At 41.1% G+C, this 18262-nt stretch overlaps 2 protein-coding genes across 2 annotated transcripts; both read right to left on the bottom strand.

Moving 5' to 3' along the window:
* Positions 1 to 526: 526 nt before the first annotated feature.
* On the bottom strand, positions 527 to 2332 carry mipb (major intrinsic protein of lens fiber b). The gene is made up of 4 exons (XM_034696166.1): positions 1973 to 2332; positions 1528 to 1692; positions 1251 to 1331; positions 527 to 1165 (listed from the first exon to the last, which is right to left on the bottom strand). Exons 1-4 carry the CDS (start codon positions 2330 to 2332, stop codon positions 980 to 982), a joined length of 792 nt encoding a protein of 263 aa, XP_034552057.1. The 3' UTR covers positions 527 to 979.
* A 1996-nt stretch (positions 2333 to 4328) lies between these two features.
* On the bottom strand, positions 4329 to 11535 carry LOC117821779 (aquaporin-4). The gene is made up of 6 exons (XM_034696276.1): positions 11421 to 11535; positions 10778 to 10969; positions 9700 to 9861; positions 9457 to 9621; positions 8973 to 9053; positions 4329 to 6966 (listed from the first exon to the last, which is right to left on the bottom strand). The coding sequence occupies exons 1-6, from the start codon at positions 11433 to 11435 to the stop codon at positions 6751 to 6753; spliced, it is 831 nt and encodes a 276-aa protein (XP_034552167.1). The 5' UTR covers positions 11436 to 11535; the 3' UTR covers positions 4329 to 6750.
* Positions 11536 to 18262: the final 6727 nt, after the last annotated feature.

Here is an 18262-nt window from a genome sequence, read left to right as displayed (position 1 = left end):
TAAGGGGGGGAGAAATGATCTTTGACAAAAAGAACAGTAACTGGTACGAAACGGGAGAACGGTAATGAAAATAAACTGAAATAAAAAGTACTGTATTTGCAATCTTGATCACACACATACACACATATACACACTCACTTGCAAACAAGCTCTTACGCACAAGCAGGCGCACACACATGCACACGCTCACTCTCACACGTGTACTGCAGAAGTATCCAAACACACACACACAAACATAAACTCACAGATAAAATGTAGTGGTTGAAAATAGTGAAACCCTGGTAAAATCTAATGGTATCATACATCCATGTCTTGTGTCTGAAGTGCAGAAAACAAAATGAACCTAAAAAAATACAAACTAAAATGGAGATAAATCAGATGAATAATGTAAAGCATGCCCATCTTCACTGGTCTAACCCACCTTGAAACGATCACAAACCCAGAGTGTTGCCCTCTCTAGCCAACCCAAAGCCCAACCCCCACCCCTCTACTCGATCCTCACCTGTCCCTTGCCCTCTTACCCTTCTTATATCATACCCACATCCCTGCACAAAGTCCCTCATCTTGCCCCCACCTTTCTAACACCTGCCTACTCAAACCTCTGTGCTATTCTTCAGGATCCTGATGAAGGCCTGTCTGGGAGGAGGAAGCAGGTGGGCATGGGCCGATGAGGCGGCTGCTGGTTCAGGTTCTGGTCACCATTTATCATTTAAAAAAATCTGAATAAAGTAAGGACTTTTAGGGGGTAAGACCTTTGTTGTGTGTATATTGTAAAGGTGTGAACCTGCTATTGTGCGGGTTTTTTTCAGTGGAAAAATACTATCATGTGTTAGTTTATATGTGAGTATTTTGGTTAGTCATGTGCCATGTTGTTTGAAGGCATTAGGGGGCAGGGGGGCGGTGGAGGTGGGACTGGCATAGCTCAGGGCCCTGTCCCTTATCCCTTGGCCCCAGTCGGAGAAGGGGAACAGGGGCAGGTTTATAGGGCTTGCGTCTTGAGCTCGATGGGCTCCCCGCGGGTATCCTGCTGGGTCTCGCTCTCTGGGGGCCGGCTGCCCTTCAGTGTGGCAAGGCGCTCAGAGAGACCCCTCATGCGTGGGAACAGCATGAAATCGTACAGGAGGGCGCCCATGGCACCTCCTATCATAGGCCCAACCCAGTACACCTGCAGGAAGCAAAGAAAGAATTTATAATACAGCAGTTAACACATTGTTGTGTGAGCTATCTCTGTGTGTGATTGAAAGTCTTACCCAGTGGTTGACAAAGTTCCTGAAGAGCACAGCAGGGGCAAAGGAACGGGCAGGGTTCATCCCAGCACCAGTGTAGTACATCTGAAATACAGGTTGTTGCCTTGTTAATACATGTTTAATGATTACTGATTATACTGGATATGAAATAATTGTGTGGCTTTCCACTACTTGGTTTTTCTTCCAGATTGAGCTTCAACAAGACTTCTGATTGTGCTAAAAGTTCCTCCATCACAGCTCCACATTTCCATCACATGATCTACTTTTCCATGTCTCTCACCCCCATGAGATGGCCGATGGTGACAGAGAAGCCGATGGAGAGGGCAGCAGATCCCAAGCGTCCGTTTCTCCTCTCATCAGTCACAGCAAAGATGCAAACCACGAGCTGCATGGTGAGGAAAACCTCCACAGTGGTGGCCATTCCCAGACTGATACCAGGCTGCAGCTGGAGGCACATAGATGGACAAAAACATAGTTGTGTATAAGTCAAAGAGGTTACTGCTATTTTTCTTTCAATCAGAAATATAGTTAGCTCCTAGAAGTAAATTTAAATGAGGTATTTTGTCTTTCAGGTGTATGTAACCCTGGTTAACCATGTTTTAACAGTTGGCCTCGCTGGACTTGACCTGAGTTGATACCACTACTGGAATCTCAGGTATGAAACCAACCCACCCCCAAAACCTAAAATTGCTGCACTTGTTCCAACATCCATCCTGAGTTCTTACCGTGTTCATCGCCATGTTGCCTCTCATGTTGGTAGGTGTGACCCCATACAGCACAGCAGCTCCAGCCACAGCACCCAAGCACTGTGCGGCCATGTAGAAAATGGCGCGGAAAAGAGACATCTGTGAGCCGACAAGGTAGGCAAAGGTGACAGCAGGATTGATGTGGCCCCCACTGATGTGGCCGATGGACTGGATGAGGGTGGCAGCTGCTAGCCCAAAGCACAGGGCCACATGAAGGACATGATGAGGCCCGGTGGTCCAGCGCAGGGCAGCACCCATGCCGAAAAATACAAAGAACATGGTCCCGAAGAACTCGGCGAAGACCGCTCGCCAAAAATTCATGGATCTGAACTCCCACATGATGACTGTTCACTTGATGCTCTCCACAAGAAGAAGAAGATTCTCTGAGAATAAATCAGGGTGAGTCTATAAAAGGTAAATGTATACCTTTAAAAGTCCTCTTCAAGTGCCAAAATAACAAAATGAAGAACTTCCCTCTTGAAGTCAGCTATTTCGGCTGACTGGAAAAAAAAACTGAATCAGAGTCTGTTCACAGACAAAGTAGGATTTTAAAATGTCAACAGATAAATCCACAAAACAGTCAACTTAGCTGCGTTGGTTTGCCACCTCTGTCCACCTGTCGCAAAGACATAGGTGTGATGTAATGGGGAGTGTAAGTGGAGGTCTCAGGTGGGATGAGCTGTCAAGAGGATGTGTGCATCAATGCTAAAGGGGTGTTTCTAAAGTAGAGACGGGGATCAACAGAGTGTCTGGTGGACCTTTAAGCCTCTCTGACGGAGGGGAGAGGGCCAGACTGGGGCTTTATAATACCCCCCCAGGGGCCCCAGGTGACGACATAATCTCCCCGCAAACCCAAGGGCGGGGGGCGGCAGTGCTGGACACCCTTAACTAAACAAACTTAACCCCTCTGTAGCTGCCCCCCCCCCCAAAACAGACCGAGGCCCAATGAGAGGTGGTGTGTCAGTGAAGAGAATCAGATAAAGCTAGAAAGAGAGTAAATTAGTAAGTGGGAGGAGGAGAGATTTTGGATAAAGAGACAACAGGAAGTTCTGTGATTTGTAAGGTGGGTGGGATACAAGGAGAAAGAGTCTGCTGGAGAAGTAAAGCTGGAACTGCAAGAAGAAAGTTGTCTTTGGGCTATATGTCATCTGTTGATATATCATAACTCATAATCACACACAAATGCTGATGGACAAGGACACAAACCCACACGCATAGACAATGACATACACACACACACTCATAGATAATACAGTTGGGGCCCCGGACGGAAGTGTCCAAAGCTTACAGCGCTGAACTGACCCATACATTGAAATGCCTGACCCTGTGAAACCATTGTCTGTCACAAGCATGTGGGGGACATATAGCCGTATAGGCAAGACAAAAATACTTATTAAACTAAAACACAGAGGTAACAGCTAGCAAAGCATTGCTTTTAAATGTGCAATGGTTAATGCTAAAGCTACATATAAAGCATGCAATCTTGTGTTGCTGCTGTGAATTGTGAGGTAATGTAAAGGGGATGTCATACAGGTGGTTTGGACACTTAAACCTGAACTTGACTTTCATTTTAGAACACAGTTCTCTTGCCAATTCCAAATATTACAGTTAATATGAACAGAACACACAAGGAAGAAAATCAATAATGAAGAGGAAACAGTAAAAATAAAAATGGGGTTGAAGAACAATAATTCATAAACCCCTGTAGACTGGATTGTCTGTTGTGAAGGGCTTCTAGGAGGTGCTCATGGAAACTTGCAATGTGTGATAGTGTTTTGGTCTATTTTGCAAAAGGATGTACGACCAAAGCCCTGAAAGTTCTGTGGAGCTGGAGCAAAGGAGAGGTCCAGTGGGGCCGACCAGTCCAGAGCCATCCCTGTTAGGGGTAGCTGTGAGGTGGGGTGGGGGGAGTTGAGAGGCGAGGCAGGGGGTGATGAAAGCAGAATGCTGAGCTTGCTGTTTTAACGCCCTTTTATACATGTTAGAAAGAACACACACAATGCAAAATGCTGGCTGCACTGCGGTAATTATAGCTATTGTGTACCATGTGTGTGTGTGTGTTTGTGTGTGTGTGTGGGAGAGTGTGTGAGTAATAGTTTATGTATGAGTATGCGTGCACAGTGCATGTGTGTATTCAAACCACATTGTGGTAATGATCACATTACTGCCATGGTTTTATTTAAGACTGGGTTTCAAATCCGGACAATACAGTGAATGTTTGACCTCACATTTTAACAGCTATACATGATAAATACAAGAATACATAATAATAAATATATTGTTTTTATAATAAGTATTCATTTTAAAGAATCAGATAATCCAAGTTTGAATAATAATAAAAAGTCATCACGTGGCACTACAAGATATAAACTTGGATGGGGGGATAAAATATATAAACAACATAAAAGACTGAACAAAAAATGTGGTCATGAAATTATTTTGTATAACGGATAAACTGACCCTGTAAGTTACATAGAAAATATGTTTTAGGAGAACACGTTCTAAAAACACAGATTTCTACAAATAGGGATTCATAATAACATGAAGTTTCCTGTCTTATAAACCCACAGAGCGTACTCACGCAAACATTCATTATTCACATTTTAAAGTACAAAGATGGTTTCCACTGAAGGCGTTCTTTCTGTAGCGCCATTACAGAGGTATGAAGGTCCATTTGATTGTGAATAGGAAGCCTCAGACAAGAAACAGACGCACACAGGCATATATATGAGAGGGATATTAGGCAAATTGAGAACATCATTGAACCGAGGGTGCAGGACCTCTTTAGCATTTCAAAGCATTCACAAACACAAAATGAAACTGTGAAACATGAGGAGACACAAGGGTGTTTTTCAACAAGGTTTGAATGAGTTTCCATTAGAAATTCTAATGATGTGCAAATGTCAAAGTAACAATACTGGATCCCACAATATCGGCTACACCTCTTATGACACGCGAGCAGGACCTCAAAGGTCACTTTCAGGCAAATTAAAGCTTCAGGCCTTCAATTGACAACAAGCAACGGGGCCCCAAAATCACTTTAAATTGTATAACTTAAAAAGTGCATCATAAAATGTAAAACATAATAAACTGTAAAAATATCGTTGACACAACCAAATACTAAACTGTTGAAGTGGTATGAACAATAGCTCTTAATGGCTTATATTTGCTTTAACATTACGAAACTGATATTACTGAGTTGGTTTGCAGACTCCATCGGCCTTGTCTACTTGACCCAATGTTACACTATGTTTTAGCTTTTATAATATCTTAAATAAGAATTTAAGTCAATTTAATTTTTACAGTTTTGTAACAGTGATTCACTGAGAGCTAATTTCAAACTGTTCCTTAGGCTACTTTACTTACAGATGGTGGGAAATAAAAATAATCACTGACACACTGGCAGGTACAATTAATCTAGTGTAGTATTTCCAATTTGTGTTAACTCCCTGATTCCTTTATGCTCAACCTCAATCACATTTATTTATATGTGTTGGTTGTAGTGAGGGGCTGTGTAGTGCCACAATGCAAGAAGGTGCTTGGTTCAAATCCCCAGCAGAGCAGGTGCCTTTCTGTGTTGAGTTTACAAGTTCTCCCATGCATGTGTGGGTTCTCTCTGGGTACTCTGTCTTCCTCTGACAGTTCACAGACACGCTCATCAGGTTAATTGGTGACTAAATTGCCCGTATGTGTGAATGTGTGTGTGAAGGGTTGTTTGTTTCAACATGTTAGCCCTGTGATAGACTGGCGACCTCCAGAGTGATCCCTGCCTCTTGCCCACTGACAGCTGGGATAGGCTTCAGCCCCCCCCCCACTGGACCTGTGGGATAGGTGGAATATATAATGGATGGATGGATGGATTGATGGATTGATGGATGGATGGGTTGTAGTGAGCTTAAAGCAGCTTTAATTCTACATTCAAGTTGTAAAATATGGCAGTTTTGCTGAATAAATTTCTTTCCATTTGAACTTTTTTCAGCCTGTTGGCAGACTGACTTTTAGAAAAATTCCAAAGTGGAGCATGTAACCCATCAACTCACGCGCCAACACTGGAGGTTGTTTACCAGGTGATGTATCTGACACCTTAAATTTGGGGGAAACTCATAATCTATGTAAATTCAATGTCACACTCTGACAGGATAACTCCTCAATTAAGTGTACTGAGATGTCTAATACACTTCTGGTGCAAACCTTGAGCTAGTGAGCATTTGCTTTTTTTTCTTCCTTTCCATAACATCATAGGAATGATGTAATTTCTATGTATTTTAAACTGTTGGTCAAACAACATGAGAATCCTAAATTTTCTTGATACATGAGACTGTTCTTTACTTAATGTCACTGACATAAATGACATAATGGGATGCATTTTTTGGATGTTGATGTCTTGTTTGGTAACACCAGGAGAAATCATTACACTTAGTCTGTTATTGTTTATCTACTCTACCTGAGCTGCAAACAGGTATATCAGGTGTTGCCATTTTCAATTTTGTGAAACTCTATCTTCATTATTGGACTCAAATTTTTCATAAAGTGTTCGAAACTTTCAAAAAATGGTCCGCAATTTTTTGGATGGCACAGTTTTCCTCCCCTGGACCACTTTAATCTATATATTTTTAGATTTAATGAGTTCATATTTGGCGAGTGTAATAACCACAGTTGCTCCCTTTTCTTTGGTCCTCACCGCTGCTGAGCTGCACTCCTTGCATTCTCATAGGAAAAACATAAATACACTCATCCTGCAGAATGTTTCTGTGTCCTCAGTTGTTTTCTTGCTTGTTGGCCTGTTTGGCTCTTATGGCATTCTGTGTGACAGTGGACAGTGATGATCCCGTCATGCTGGCCGTCTCCACGATCTCGATGTCCTTACAGGTCAGACAGGCCACCAGTTTTTGACGTGACGCACTGCGCGCAAAGAAGAACTCATGGGAAACACCCGCCAGTATAGCACCAAGCACCGGCCCAAGCCAATAAACCTGACAACGAATAAAAAAAAGAAACAAAATGCAATGGGAGAAGACAGAGGATGCTATTATTTAATCTGTAAGGCAAGGCAACTGATAGATGACGTAGAATACCTAAATATCAGGTACTACTACTGTGATGCTTCCTTAAGAACTATGAATACAACTATTTAAATGTGCTCTTAAACCACAGTCTTACAATCAGAACTGACGTGAATAAAGGACAGATGTTTGTTGTGGCTGAGGAGATAGAGCAGGTTGGTGGTTGGCTCCTCAGCTCAGTCTGAATGTGGAAGTGTATTGTAGTGGATAGTGTAGGCTGATAATGCTAATGATCAAGGTCATTAGTGAATGAATGTAACATTGACACATTGTGCAAAAGCAATTTGCATGGTTGTTAGTCAAGAAAGGCTGTTTGTTACATAAAAGTAGGAAGCATTCGCATCTAATTGCTTACAAAGTACATATTCTTGGGACACCAGTTTGGCCCAGCATTTAAATTGTGCACCCCATGTACAGAGGCTGTTATACTCAAAGCAGGAGGCCCAGGTTAGATTTCAACCTGTGCCGCATTTCGCACTCTCTCCCAGTCTATCCATTGTCCTATCTCAAAATAAAGGCATCAACATAAACGAATATATATATATATATATATATATATATATATATATATATATATATATATATATATATATATATATTAAAAATAGACATTACAAAAAGAGTTCAAGTGTTAACGGTATTTTACTGTTGCAGCTGGTCAACAAAAACTAGTGAATACTGTAAATACAGCTAAGTAGTTTAGTCCAGTGGTTCCAAAACTGTATAATTTTGGAAGGTTGAACTCGTAAGATGATTGATTGGGAGATCACACGTTTAAAAAATACTTCAGGACCTCTCTGTTCACTTCAGTTCTTTTGGGTGACTGTAAAAATGCAAAGAAATAAGAAGAGAAATCTTTACTTGGTTGAACCAATAACAATTTAGATATCTGGATCAATTTCTGCTTAAAATTTGAATTTTACAAGTAAAAATATCAGCCACAGTTCTTTATAGACATAGTGAAATAATAAGTAAAAAAATCTTTTTAATTTCTATGTGGAGTAAATGTATAAAGTAGCTTAAATATTTAAGTACTTTTACATTTTACTTAACAATTGTACTGGAATAGGGGTGCTGTTGGCCTAGCATCTTAGCTAGCACCCCATGAGGCTAAAGTCTTGTAGTTGGTTCGACTCCCGGTCATAGACTGTATTTATAATGGACAGCGTCACTCCGCCTTTTCCCATTGTACGGTTTTGAAGCCAAAATATCACGTTCCAGAACGCTGCCATCTTGTAAATTTTCATCTTGCAGTCTGCGCAGTAGGGAATTTGTGTGTTTCCACAGTAACAAGCTCCGCCCTACAGCGTACCGTCCTGAGGTCCTACAGAGTTTCCCTCTACGGCAGCTGTCAATCAAAGTAAACCTGGATGTAAAACCCTGTTTTTTAACCTCTAATAACAAATGGAAAAGACACTTTTCAGAAAAAAGAGGCCTTGAACACAAAACAGTCAAATAATAACTACATATCACCACAGCATACAGATGTTAGAAACACACAATGTGTATTTATTTTTAAAAGTTTGATCGCAGCTCCATTCAAATGAATGGGGGAGACAGAGCTTTTGACCTATACTGCAGCCAGCCACTAGGGGGAGCAGTTTTTGTGGCGGCCTCACTTCGAGCCGAGCAAGATGACGTCCATTTTATATACAATCTATGCTCCCAGCCTCAACCACTTGCTGCATGTCCTCCCTCACTCTACTCCCCACATTTCCTGTCACTCTTCAGCTGCCCTTTCACTAAAGGTGAAAAATCCCAAAATATAACTTAATAAGATGATAACAATAATTGTACTTGAGTAAATATACTTGATGTGTTTTTTGTTATTGCTTTAATTAATTTTCTATGATTTTCAGCATTGAAAAAGTCCATCAGACCGACATTACTGTGAAGCAAGGGGAAGTCTCTCTCACCCAGTGGTTTTCCCAGAAGCCAGTGATGATTGCTGGACCCAGGGAACGAGCAGGGTTCATACTCCCACCGGAGAACCGCCCCTGACACAAAAAAAACACAGAAATACTTTATGTGAGCTGCTTTTTACTATTTTAGACTCTGGAGGTTTTGTATGACACCAGAGACACAACATGACATTGTTCTGTGTACTGAACCCACCTGTTGATTGAGCAGCCCACCTAGTTGAGCGAGTACCAATTAAGTCTGAGGCCTTGTCACTGTGGCCCTGTTGAAGTTCAACCTAGACCCTATGTTGTGTGTTATCCTCTCTCTCCCTCTTGCTTTTCCTATCTGTCTTCAGCTGAATACCCATTTGAGTTTATTCTATAGCCCTAAAGACAAGAGCAAATATGTCCTCAAAATAAAATAAATGGGCTGAAGTTTTGAGGTGGAATACTAACACACCCTCTTGCTTTGGTAACATCTTTCAAGTGTTTCTCTTACCCCTATAAAAACTCCAGCTGTGTGAGCAAATCCAATGGCAAGGTTCCCTGGTTCTGGACTCTCCCTCCGTCGCTGAGCCTCAGCTGAGAACACGGTGAAGACCATCTGGAAGGTGCACAGAACCTCTATGCCCAGAGCCTGTGCTGCATTCAGCTCCAGAGGAACCTGAGAGAGATTAAAAAGGTTGTGAAATATATATATTGATTCATAAAAAGTAACAGATCAAAAATCTGAAAAACTGACCCTGTTGACAAAGTGGTCTGCTGTGGTTTTGAGTGGCAGGGCCAGGTAGAGAGCCCCAGTTCCTAAAGAAGCCCCCACACACTGTGCAGCTATGTAAACAAAGGCCCGGAGGACGTCCAGCCTCCGAGTGGCTAACAGAGACAGAGTCACTGCAGGGTTCACCTGATCACAGACAACAGACACACAGTTACAGACAGAAAATGTTAGAAATATTGATGAGTTAAGGAACAAGACAAAACGTCAACTGGAGTGGTTCAAAAAACTTACTAAGGTAGTTATCCTTGATTTGAACATTTCTATTTAATGCTGCTTTGGATTTCAATTTCACTACATTTCAGAGGGGTGTATTCTCCTTCAATCAATCTTTATTTGTATAGCGCCAAATCACAACAAACGTTATCTCAGGACGCTTTTACAAACATAGGAGGTCTAGACCACTCTATGTCCTTATATTGCTCTACATTCATCTGACAGCTGAGGTTACTTCTCATTTTAAGATTTAACACAAAACAAATGTACATATGAGAAGATTACACACATGAATGAAAGGCTTGCATAAAGCCACAGTCTAGATGTGTTCCCTTGACACACATTTCAGGACTCTATCACCCAATTAAATTGTCCCCTCTTTGGCCCAGTCCCTCATTGAGAGAGCCCTTGACTGGGTAGTGATCCTCGAGAAAGGTCCAAGGGGGTAGGGGTTGTGGACTTGACCTGAAAATGTGACTCTCCTTGTTAGCTCATCTGTTCAAGGTTCACTCATGTAACATGGATGACTTCACTGTCATAGCTTACACATAGATGGATTTTAAAAATGTTTTTGTTTTTTTTGCATGAGTTTGCAAAGCCATGGGGTTCTTTTCCCACACAGGTCACCATGTTTCATGTTACATGCCTTAGTTTTAGCAGTGTGTCAATTTACTATGAGCACTCCATTAAACTCCAACTGGTCAAATGAGGTGAAATGATGCAGTATGTGAATGAAAGAAATCTCCACAGATTCAATGCACTCAAACAACCTCTAGGCTCAAGGTGAAATCAAAACATTCAAATTAATCACTGCCTTCAAGATGCTCACCTGTGCCCCGCTTATTTCTCCAAAACAGTGTCCCAACGCAACAATCACCACCCCTATTGCCACTGCTGGGTACAGGGGCCCCGCAGGGGCCTCTCCTGGTCCCGGCACTGAGGCACCCAGCACAGCGCTCACCAACACCAGGGTGCCAAGCAGCTCTGCCATCATGGCACGCCAAAACTGACGACTGCGTAGCTACTCCAGCAGAGCAGGTAAACAAAGATGGTCTATATTTAGTTTACAGGATATCTTTGAAAACACAAAAAACTAAAAATGTAACTAAAGTCTAGACTTTATACTGATCATCATATTTATCAATCTAATTCCTTACACTCTAATCTACTGCTATGAAAAGCTTTAGTAACATTTAGAGACATAGATAACACTTGTGTAAGCCTCATGTCCACATCTCAAGCAAACACTTTCACATTTCAACCGATTTCAACACTGTAGCACATTCTCTTTGATAAAACATATTTCAAATGTAATAATTATCCCAAATCAACAACTTTCTTACCTGCAAGAAAGTATTATTTGTGCAAAAACAATTTAAACTGATATAAATACACAGAAACACAGGCACTTCTAAGAATAGAATGCAAATCTTGAGAGATTTAAACTCTAAGTATCAAAATAAAATGCTTACCTCATGCCATGCCATTTTCGGCTAAATGGATGTGCTATCCTCAGTTTTGTTCTCTCTCTGCAAAGGTCCTTTAGCTCGTCTGGCTGTCTTTCTGTGAAGCTGTCAGGGTCTGAGGGCTTCAGGGTCTCTTCTACATCTGTTATTACCTTGTGAAGCTTAAGAGGTCCTTTGATGAGAGCAGATTCCCGCCCCCCATTTCTGTCCCTTTTTCTCTCTCTCCTCACCCTCTCCTTCCCTTACACCTCCAGCCGTATCAAGGTTCCCTCTGAACAAACATTACAGAGGAAGCTCTTCAAATGTGTCTCTCCAAGGTTGCTGGTATAACACTAACCTGATGTCCTTCCAAAACATCAGACAGACCGACCTTGAGTTATGTCATCTCCAGCAAACTAACTAGCAGGAGCCACTCAATTATCTTCATACTCAAGTGATTGTGGCCTCTTCAGAGGGTTGCACAGTGATTGAAACGTTGCAGTGAGGACACAAAATGATATAACAGCTTCAGGAAAGGACTTATCTAACTTAATCACTATTTTAAAGCACATCAACTAATGTGGGGTGTTTAGAGTGTCAGTTGAATGCTAGCAAGAAGCATTTTAAAACTTTCAGTTTTGTCTTACAGTTAGAGACAGGGACAAAGCTGAAAGTGAAAACTACCTTGACGAAAATCTAAAGCATTGACTGTGGTAAGAAAATATGTTACATTGTTCTTAATCACATGTTTGCTAATTATTCTTTTAATTGTCTTCAGTATATCACATGAGTAGTCTGTTTCTCCACTATTTTACTTGTAGTTGCTCCTACTTTGTTTGAAGCAGGACTGGAGGACTGGAGGTAAAAGTATGGTGGCCATGAGGTGCAAATCACAATGGCAAATCAGAAAACACAACGGCAATTCAGGAAACACTACAACCTTAACCAAACCAGAAGAAGTAGGTAACCTCGGGGGATATGACCTGTCGCTGATTGGACTGGTCTATCCTTTGACCTGGAAGGACATGGACCATTCATGTCCTGAGCATTGTGTTTTCAATTTTTTTATGTAGTGTGTAATGACTGCTCAGCATTGTTTTAAATTTTGATTGATTGGGGTATGATCTGACAAAATTGTTTGGTTTTGCAGGATGAGTCAGAGGTTTGGTGAATGTAGTTTTAAAATTGGGTTTTGTTCGGCACTCATATTTGGAAAACATGTAAACAAGGTCCTTCTGGGTCAAAGGATAGACCAGACCAATCAGCGACGAGTCATGTCCCCAGAGAGTACCTACTTCTTCCGGTTTGGTTAATGTCGTAGTGTTTTCTGATTTGCCGTTGTGATTTGCACTTCAGGGCCACCGTAGAAAGGGGACTGAGTATGGACCACCTAGCCGGCTGAGTTAGCAGGTGTTATCTATTGGTAAACTAGAATGACCCATACATTTACATAATATCTGGGAAGCCAGGTAGCTGTAGTACAGTCATAATGAGAGGGGAGAAAAGCAAGAAGGAAGTGAGGTGACCTTGAATAAAGAGCCATCACATTGTATCAGGAGACAGGGGACCATGTGGCTAACATATGGGAGACCAAAAGTCCCAGTTGAGTTATTTAATTGATAAATGTTACATCAAGTCTGGATTTTATATATTGACAAAAACGAACTGCTGGAGTTAGAAATTTCATAGTAGAGCTTTAATATGAAAACAGTAAAACACAACTACTACTAGCTAGAAACTGCCTGCAAGCTGTGGCTCAAGTTAGCTCCTGGGTCACACAGCACATGACAGATGTATCTTACTGTTAGCTCATGGTGCAAACTGATGTATTAATGCAGTCTGACAGTCTTCTTCCTCAATATCCTCGTGGTCATCATTATCCTCCATATTTGGTTTCTCAATATTTTCACCACATTAGCATTCCCATTTATGAATTAGCAATCTGTGAACAACACCAGAGACATAACCCCACTTCCCTCTTTTGTTAGCAATAACTTAAAAGGGGAAAAAAACACATTCACTTATTGTTTTTCACCAAGTCTGTTAAACATTTGAAGGAACTCTCAGACAAATGATGAAAGAATACAACAAGCAGTGTTGCCAGCTCCTCAGTGAGGAAAGTAGCTATTGGCTCTCCTAAAAGTAGCTAGAAGTTGCTAAATGACGTCATCATATAATTTGCATAATTTGAAATTTGTAATGGACATTGCAGCAGAGACGTGTAACGTTGAGGGAGAGTCAAAAAGAGGTTAAAAACACCCTAAATATGTTTATAACTACACTTAGGAGCCTACAATAAATCAAAGTAAAACATTACATTTTTCAACCATAACATTTTTAAGATATTTATTGTATACAATCTACATGAACTATCTAAAAGGACCAAAAAGAGACGGGTGGGATCAGTCAGTGGTGTCTTCGAACATACGTGATACATTTGCTGTCTAGATGCAGTGGGATGAACGCCTCCTGCTCTCTAGCCTCCTGCTCTGAACATAGACTGTATAAAATATGGACGTTGTATCCGTGACTTCACCCATCTGTTTCTGAAGCGCTGTTTTGAGGCCAATTGTCGGCTGGAGCCATATTGCTGCTGACGAGCGATTGTGACCTAAAGAGGCGGGCTTTGAGCCTCCTAGCCAACAGCTACAGTGTTCCTGCCTGTCAATCAAGTCAGCTGTGCCTCTCATTGTGTGTATGTGGTTTCCGGTACTTCCGGAGCCAGCCTCAAGTGGATCCTTGATGAACTGCAGTTTTTAACACTTCCGCATTGGACTCATGTTTTTAGACCGGAGGTTGCTGCTTGGCTCTGAATGCAGCTAGGAGGGACTCACAGCAGCATCCACTGCTCACTGAGTAGAGTAAGAACGATACATGCTTTCCAGTTAGTCTCCAAAAGTCTCCAAATATACCAATAAGCTCTCTAAATATAGCGTCAAAGTCACTAAGTTGGCAACACTGACAACAAGTCCACTTGTAGTACAAATGCACTGATGTGAACCAGATCAGTCAAATCGCATTATTAGCAAAAGTCAGCAGTCACTATAATTTAATGTTACTGAAACCTCATTAAATAATCAAAAAGTATGATGAAAGTAGCTTTTACGTGTTACAATATAAACCACATAAATATAAACTTCTATGTATTAGATTTTTTAACTTCATTTATATTTTTTGTACAAAATTACTTTGTGGAAATTTGTCTTAGGGGGTACTCTGCCTTCTTCAGAATAGGGGGGTCTTTACATGCTCAACAAATAATCTATATCATAACAAGTATACATACAACAGCATCCTTGCTTTATGGCATATGAATATACATGTCATTCACTTTGGTGTGTGTTTTATGTTTTGAGGTATAAAAGTGGGGGTTTCATGTGATACCACTCTGGAATAGTGTAAATTAAGTTATATGTTATGTTACCATTATGTGTTGTATGTTAAAGGTTGTAGACAAGACCCGATAGTGGGACACATGCAAAATAATAGATACTTAAAATAAATTCAAAAAAGCATCTGTGGCTCGTCCTTTTGTCTCCTATCAGGCTGAACAGCGTTTGCATGTCTCTGCACCTGGCGATGATTACTGCTGCTCAGCCTGATTTCTATATCAATTTTAAGAGAAAGGGACCATTGATGGACTGAGGGGACCAGATAAACACAGATCATACTCTTTCTTGAGAGGACATATTGAATGATGTGCTGCATTTTAACATCAGACCATTTGTTATAAGTGTCACTCCTTCATCTGTATGTCTAGAATAAATCTGTACCATAATAAGGTTTACAGGCAGCCCAGATTTGAAGTGAGTTAGGGAGGCTTTCCATTAAAAAACAATGAAATGTTGGCACTTAATGGAAAGGACTCAAATATGATGTTCTCCCACCCACCTTTTGGTCCCTCCACTATCTACTTATGAGTTCCTGCTCTGATCACCATGGGGATAAACTCTTTCATGATGCTGTTGCCATGGTGCTTATTGTGATGCTGCATCTGTTCATGCTTTTCATTTTCAGTCTTTGATATCAAAACGAGCGCACACCTTGTGAAGACCTTTTGCATAACAGACAGAATTCCTCTGTTTGAGTAAAAAGATGCGACAGAGAGGACTCGTGGTTTTTCAGCCTTTGAATATTATCGATGTTTCAAATGTGCGACTGTGTTATTAAACTCTAACAGCAGTTTTGAGGAAGTTGGCATCATTTTGGTGGAAATATCAGTTTGAAACATTCTCCTGACCCTTCAGTCATCAGAGGCCTTCAATCTGGCTCACTGAGTCCAGAATGAACTGGCTGCAGGGTTTGAGGGGTGGGGTGGGGGGTGGGGGGTTCTGGCAGGCCCCCATTATGCCGTGGATTACCCCCTCCTCCCCACGGCAACTGTGTAACTGTTATCCCCCCTTTTGTGGGGCTAAGCCTGACTGTGTGGAGTGGGACGGGCAGGGGGCACACTGGAACCCGCTGGCGTGGGGAGTTTTCAGCCCCCTCTGCCCAGAGTGCTGACAATGACACAATTTCACACACACATACACAAACATTCACACACACTCAAGCCAAAGTGCTAGCTCAGGGATTTAAGAGAGCCATGGAGGGCAATAGGAGCGGGGAAAATGCATTGAGCAGATTCACAGTATTTTATATATCCAATACTAAATCTGTCAATAACTTAGATGCTGTGCGTAGGACAAAAGTGTGTGTGTGCGCAAGAGAGAGGGAGAGAGGGGGGGGGGTTCACATTTGAGTGTGTACCTCAGAGGAGCAGCTGGGAGTGATGGCAGTATGTTCCCAGCAGCATGTGCCTCAGACAGGACTCCTCAGGGAGCTGCGGAGCGCCGCCCACATACTTCAACGTATTTCCATCATGGTCAAGTGTTTTTTTTTATGTGACAGATCGAATCAGCACCTGTCTCATGATATACAGGTATGAGGAAAGCATGCAGCACTGTGCAGAGCTTGAGACACTAGGTAATAAATCTCAATGATGACATTTTAAAAAAGGTTTTAAAAGTCTCAGTTTCTTCTCATTTATGCTGCTGCTGTATTGCAGTTAAATATTGGATATGACTCTTTTTTTTAAACAGAGTATTATTGATTTTTTTTTTCCACAACAGAAGACAATTAAGTCAAATCTTAAATCTTGCCTTCGTATCACACCACACGTTACTACTACGCTACATTAACCCTCCTGTTATGTTGCAGGTCAAATTGACCCTTTTTTAAGTTAAAAAAAATCGAAAAAAATATGTCAAAAGTTTGGTATGAAACTTCTTCTGCCTGGCTTAATTGGTGTAATCAACATATAAAATGAAAATGGTTGATTTCACAAATTTGCAACCCCCCTGCATGTTTTTATTTCATATACCGTTCATGGGTCATTTTGACCTGCCACTCAAAGTGGAGGCTAAAAGGAGTCAGAAGTGTCAAATACTAATTGTTTCTTTGCAACTGTATGACATATTTCACCCCAAACACACACACACACACACACACACACACTGCAAACATGGCAACACACACACACACACACACACACACACACACACACACACACACACACACACTCAGAGACTTCCACCCCCTGCATGGACGAGGCTTCCCCCTCTCCCCTTGTGAAACAACCCTTCTGCAGGCCAACTGGCACTGCTCAACTTCCTCCGAGCACAAAGCCTAAACTAGAGCTGTTATGAAATAGATCTATACCAGATCACATGGCTTTTATATTGGTCCCATTTAAAAAACAATTCCATAGATATAAGGTCACACACACACACACACACACACACACACACACACACACACACACACACACACACACACACTCCTTTTCTCTTGACCTCATCTGTAAAGTGTTTGAATGCAGGTGTTGGCATGACTTTTGACAGGAACCTTCTCTGAGAATTAAAGAACAGTAAATATTGATTTAAATTATCAGTAATGGAGTTAATAATAAGATTTAAAAAAATGTTTATTGTGATTTTTTTGGGTTTGGACACTTTTGGATAATTAAATATGCCCCGGGTCAAATTGACCCATAACAGGAGGGTTAAGAGTGGATTATATAAAGAAATGTACATGAGAAAGAGAAGAGAAGAAGGAAAACAATAAAATAAAATAAAATAAAATACATACATATATAAAATAAAACACTGCCACCGTGTCATAGCTTACATTCCAGATAGGGAAAACCCAGCCGCCAGACCACTCCCCCCCACAGGTCGATGTCATGCATACTGCCATTATAATAAGTTTTTGCATACCAAGTGCAAGCAAGTATAATACCTGATAACAAAAGGCAAAGCTAGCTAAGCTATACTGATAATAGAGACACAATAAAAAAAAAAAAGGAGGATGCTTATTGATTAGCTCTCTGTAGGTTTGGCCATTTTATGTTGTTTTGTTCCCTCATCAGAAGTTGAGTCAGTTCTTTAGGTAAACAAGTGAACATAGGAGACCACATGTCAATGAAGTGCCTCTCATTACCCCTCAGAACTGCACTGATCCTTTCATGGAGGACCCTAAATCACTCTTGATACCACAGCGTAAAAGTTGGCGGTTTATCTTTAATCCAGTTTATCAAAATACATTTTCTAGCCAGTAACAACAGTTTGTCACCAGGTTAAAATGTGGTCGTGTTTCAGTTTATTTTTTCAGAACTGCCATAGTGTTGTAATTTGTTTGTTTGTTTTTGTCTGTAAAGTTAGTAATATTTGAATGTCCTGTATGTTTTCTACTAAGAAAATGATCAAAAAAAAAAAATGTGGTCATGTTAATGGGGATATGACTTTAATTACAAAGGGGAATATAAACGTACCTGTCTGCACATCTAAACATGGCATTTCCTTTGCAAGGTTATGGCCAATATAAGATGT

This window comes from Notolabrus celidotus, chromosome 11 (genome assembly GCF_009762535.1).
Source record: "Notolabrus celidotus isolate fNotCel1 chromosome 11, fNotCel1.pri, whole genome shotgun sequence".
Classification (NCBI taxonomy): Eukaryota; Metazoa; Chordata; class Actinopteri; order Labriformes; family Labridae; genus Notolabrus; species Notolabrus celidotus.
Note: the sequence above shows the minus strand (reverse complement) of the source record. Positions and strands in the feature narration are given on the sequence as shown.

What these genes read in the sequence shown, in the direction of transcription:
- mipb (XM_034696166.1), bottom strand. Translation starts at nt 2,332, where the DNA reads ATGTGGGAGTTCAGATCCATGAATTTTTGGCGAGCGGTCTTCGCCGAG. An exon ending in GCAACATGGCGATGAACACG is followed by an intron (nt 1,693 to 1,972) that starts GTAAGAACTCAG and finishes ATGTGCCTCCAG; the next exon opens with CTGCAGCCTGGTATCAGTCT. An exon ending in GGAACTTTGTCAACCACTGG is followed by an intron (nt 1,166 to 1,250) that starts GTAAGACTTTCA and finishes TGCTTCCTGCAG; the next exon opens with GTGTACTGGGTTGGGCCTAT.
- LOC117821779 (XM_034696276.1), bottom strand. An exon ending in CAGACCACTTTGTCAACAGG is followed by an intron (nt 9,622 to 9,699) that starts GTCAGTTTTTCA and finishes AATCTCTCTCAG; the next exon opens with GTTCCTCTGGAGCTGAATGC. An exon ending in CAGCTGGAGTTTTTATAGGG is followed by an intron (nt 9,054 to 9,456) that starts GTAAGAGAAACA and finishes TTTTTGTGTCAG; the next exon opens with GGGCGGTTCTCCGGTGGGAG.